The sequence below is a fragment of the Lycium barbarum genome, chromosome 8 (genome assembly GCF_019175385.1).
Source record: "Lycium barbarum isolate Lr01 chromosome 8, ASM1917538v2, whole genome shotgun sequence".
NCBI classification, from domain to species: Eukaryota; Viridiplantae; Streptophyta; class Magnoliopsida; order Solanales; family Solanaceae; genus Lycium; species Lycium barbarum.
The window spans coordinates 16749572-16753547 of NC_083344.1; the positions used below are offsets into that span (position 1 = coordinate 16749572).

The following is a 3976-nucleotide window of genomic DNA, read 5'->3' on the forward strand; positions in this document are numbered from 1 at the left end:
GAGGGTGCTTCCAGACGTGTGGCAGTTCAGCCTTTGACCGTTGAGGATCAGGAATTGGTTGGAAGGTTCCTGAAGATTGAGCCGCCCGAGTTCTTTGGCTTGCATACTGAGGATGCTTATGAGTTCATTATGGAGAAGCATAAGAGGATTTATGAGATGCGCATTGTGGAGTCTCATGGGGTTGACTACGTATCATTTCAGCTTCATGGCGACGCGAAGACTCGGTGAAGGACTTTTATTGATAGCAAACCTATGGGTGCACCTCCACTTACTTCGACCCAGTTCCACCAGGCTTTCATGGAGAAAGTACGTGTTGCATACTTTGAGGGATGAGCATAGAGATGAGTTTCCCCATTTGCGACAAAGAGCTATGACCGTATCTGAGTATGAGGCCAGATTTCTGTTTCTGGCTAGGTATGCTGCTCCGTTGATTCCCATAGAGGAGGAGAGGATTCGTACGTTCATGGGTGGACTTGTGGATTCACTTTATGTTGCTTGTCTCCAGTTAGTGTCCTTAGGATCTTCATTCCAAGTGGTTGTTAACCATGCTGTGAGTGTTGAGTCTGCCAAGACTCGATCTTTGAGAGAGTCTAGTGAGAAGAGGCCGCATCATCTTGGTGGTTATAGTGGTTCTGGCTACAGAGACGGGGGACATTAATACAGGTCTTATCATTCAGCCTCCAGCCGTCCTGCTCAGTCAGTATTACAGCCTTCATCAGATGGTCCTTCTATACCTAGTGGTTATGGCATTGGACAGTCCCATGATGGTTCTTACTCTCGTCCAGCTGACTGTGGTGGTCCTTCTAGTTTGTCGGCTTCCGTGCATCGGCCTTCAAGCCCCATAGCTTGTTATGTTTATGGCGATTTTGGAAGTTTATGAGAGATTGTCCTAGAATCGGACAAAGTGGTTTCCAGTTGGGTTCCCGGTTCTAGATTCCGAGGGCTCCGACACCCTCTAGTGGTCAGGGTGGTTTATCAGGCAGAGTCAGCGCTCAGCCAGGCCGTGGTGGATCTTAACAGTCTCGGGGTGGATACCAGTCTGGTAGAGGCGGTTCTCGGGCCTCCAGACGTGAGGCACAGTCGGGCCAGAGTGGCCGTGGTGGTGGTCTTTGCTATTCGTTTCTGGGTAAACCTTAGGAAGAGGTCTTTGATGCTGTGATCTCAGTTACTATTGTTGTTCGTCATCGACCTGCTTCGATTTTGTTTGATCTGGGGTCTACCTTATCCTATATTTCTGCCTATTATTCTATTGGTTGGGATTTGATTCGTGACCGTCTACATGTGCCTATTCATGTATCTGCTCCAGTCAGAGACTCAATTGTTGTTGATAGAGTCTTTCTGTCTTGCTTGGTCACTTTTATGGGGTATGATACTTGGGTAGATTTGATGATATTGGATATGGTAGACTTTAATATTATTTTGGGTATGACTTGGTTGTCACCGTACCATGTGATCTTGGACTGTCACGCCAAGACAATCACTTTAGCCATGCCTAGGATTCCTAGATTAGAGTGGAGAGGTACTCCAAGCCCCGCCCCGAAGAAGATCATTTATTTTCTCCATACGAATAAGTTAGTTAACAAGGGGTGATTGGCTTACTTAGCCCATGTTCGTGATACGAGTGTTGACTCTCTGCCCTTTGAGACCGTGCCCATTGTATGTGAGTTCGCAGAGGTTTTTCCTTCTGATTTGTCAGGTATGCCACCCAATCGCGACTTTATTTCTGCATTAATTTGGATCTGGGCATGCGCCTCATTTCTATTCCTCCCTATAGGATGACATCCACCGCGTTGAGAGATCTTAAGGAGCAATTACAGGATCTTTTGAGTAAGGGGTTCATTAGACCTAGTGTCTCCTCTTAGGGTACTCCTATTTTATTTGTGAAGAAGAAGGACGGTACGATGAGGATGTGCATAGATTACCGTTAGTTGAAAAAGGTCACCATTCATAATAAGTATCATATTCCTCAAATTAATGACTTATTCGACCAGCTTCAGGGTGCTTTGGTATTTTTGAAGATTGATTTAAGATCAAGCTACCATCAGCTGAAGATTCTGGCTGAAGATATTCTGAAGATGGCCTTTAGGACTCGTTATGTTCATTACGAGTTCCTTGTGTTGTCATTTGGTCTTACGAATGCGCCAGTTGATTTTATGACTTTGATGAATGGCATTTTCAAGCCATTTCATGACTCCTTCATTATTGTGTTCATCGATGATATCTTGGTGTATTCAAAGAGTAGGGAGGAGCATTAGCATCATTGAGGATTGTCCTTGGGTTATTGAAGAATTCATTTGATTTTGACCGAGGCCCATAGTTTGAGGTACTTTATTTATCCAGATGCCACGAAGATATATCGAGATTTGAGCAACACTACTAGTGGGGGAGGATGAAGAGAGATTTGCAGATTTTGTGGCTTGGTGTGGGAATTGTTAGCAAGTTAAGTATGAGCACCAGAGACCTGGTGGGGTGCTTCAGAGGATGCCCATTCCCAAGTGAAAGTGGGAGAGGATTGCCATGGATTTTTTGGTGGGTCTTCTGAAGACTTTGGGCATGTTTGACTCTGTTTGGGTTAATGTTGACCAGTTGACTAAGTCCACTCATTTCATTCTAGTTCAGGTTACTTACATTGCGGAGAAGTTAGCCAGGATTTATATTCGTGATATTATATGATTGCACAGGGTCCCTATCTCTATTGTTTCGAATCGAGGTACCCAGTTTACTTACAATTGTTTGAAGGCTTTTCAGAAAGGGTGGGGTACTCAGTCAGACATCAGTATAGCTTTTCATCCCCAGACTGATGGTAGGAGGTGTTGTTCCCTTATTGGTTGGTTTGATGCATTTAAGGTTTGCCCGTGGGGCATATATTTGTTGAGAGAGTCCATGGATAGGGTAAAGCTTATTCAGGAAAAGCTTCCAGCAGCTCAGAGTCGACGGAAGATGTATGCGGACCGAAATGTTTGAGACTTAGAGTTTGGAGTGGGAGAGCAGGTGCTTCTGAAGATCTCATCCATGAAGGGTTTTATACGATTTGGGAAGATGGGAAAGATGAGTCTAAGGTACCTTGTCCGATTTGAGGTCCTTCATAGAGTTGGAGATGTTGCTTATGAGTTGGCATTGCTGCTGGGCCTATCAGGTGTTCATCTGATTTTCTTTGTGTCCATGCTGAAGAAGTATCATTCGGATGGTTCCTATATAGTTCGTTGCGATTCTGTGTTGCTTGATGAGAATCTGTCTTATGAGGAGGAGACTATAGCGATTCTGGATAGGCAGGTTAGAAAGTTGAGGTCGAAAGAGATTGCTTCGATCAAAGTTCAGTGGAAGCATCATCCCGTTAAGGAGGCTACTTGAGAGACTGAGTCCGATATGGGTGAGAGATATCCCTAATTGTTTGTCGATTCAGGTACTTTTCCCCATGTCTACTCCCTGTCACTCGAGGATGAGCGATTATTTGATTGGTATCTGATGTAATGACCTGATTGGTCGTTACAGTGCGTATGACCCTTTTACCCATGTTGACCCTTCCCTAGGTCATCCGGTGGGTTTTAGAGTGACTTTTGGAGGTCTGAGTCTCAAAGTGGGATCCGTTTTATCCAAAGTTGACTTTTGAGTACGCGGACCTTTTTTGAAACTCTGTCAATTCCGAGAGGTCCAGACAGTCATTTATGACTTGCTAGTGTGTTCGATTCGATTCCCAAAGCACTTGGGAGCATTTTGAAACTTGGGTTGGGAACTTGGCTTTAGGCCCTTGGGGGTTGACTTGGTTAATTAAACCTCCGTTGGGTAATCTGAGGTCACGAGTAAATTGGTAACTCGTGTTTATGTGTGTGTATGTTTGTTTCGTATCTGTGGGGCCTCGGGTGATAGTCAAATATTGGGATGAGATTGGTCAAAAACCAAAATACTCTGGTTCTGGTATAGGCTTTGCAGCGGTGCCTTAACCACTATAGCGGTCACGCTATAACGCTGGGTGGAC

General features: G+C 44.8%; 1 protein-coding gene across 1 annotated transcript; it reads left to right on the forward strand.

The window, feature by feature from the left end:
* The first annotated feature begins 2517 nt into the window (after nt 1-2517).
* Nucleotides 2518-3351, forward strand: LOC132607724 (uncharacterized). Its single transcript, XM_060321802.1, has 3 exons — nt 2518-2639; nt 2682-2847; nt 2992-3351. The coding sequence occupies exons 1-3, from the start codon at nt 2518-2520 to the stop codon at nt 3349-3351; spliced, it is 648 nt and encodes a 215-aa protein (XP_060177785.1).
* Nucleotides 3352-3976: the final 625 nt, after the last annotated feature.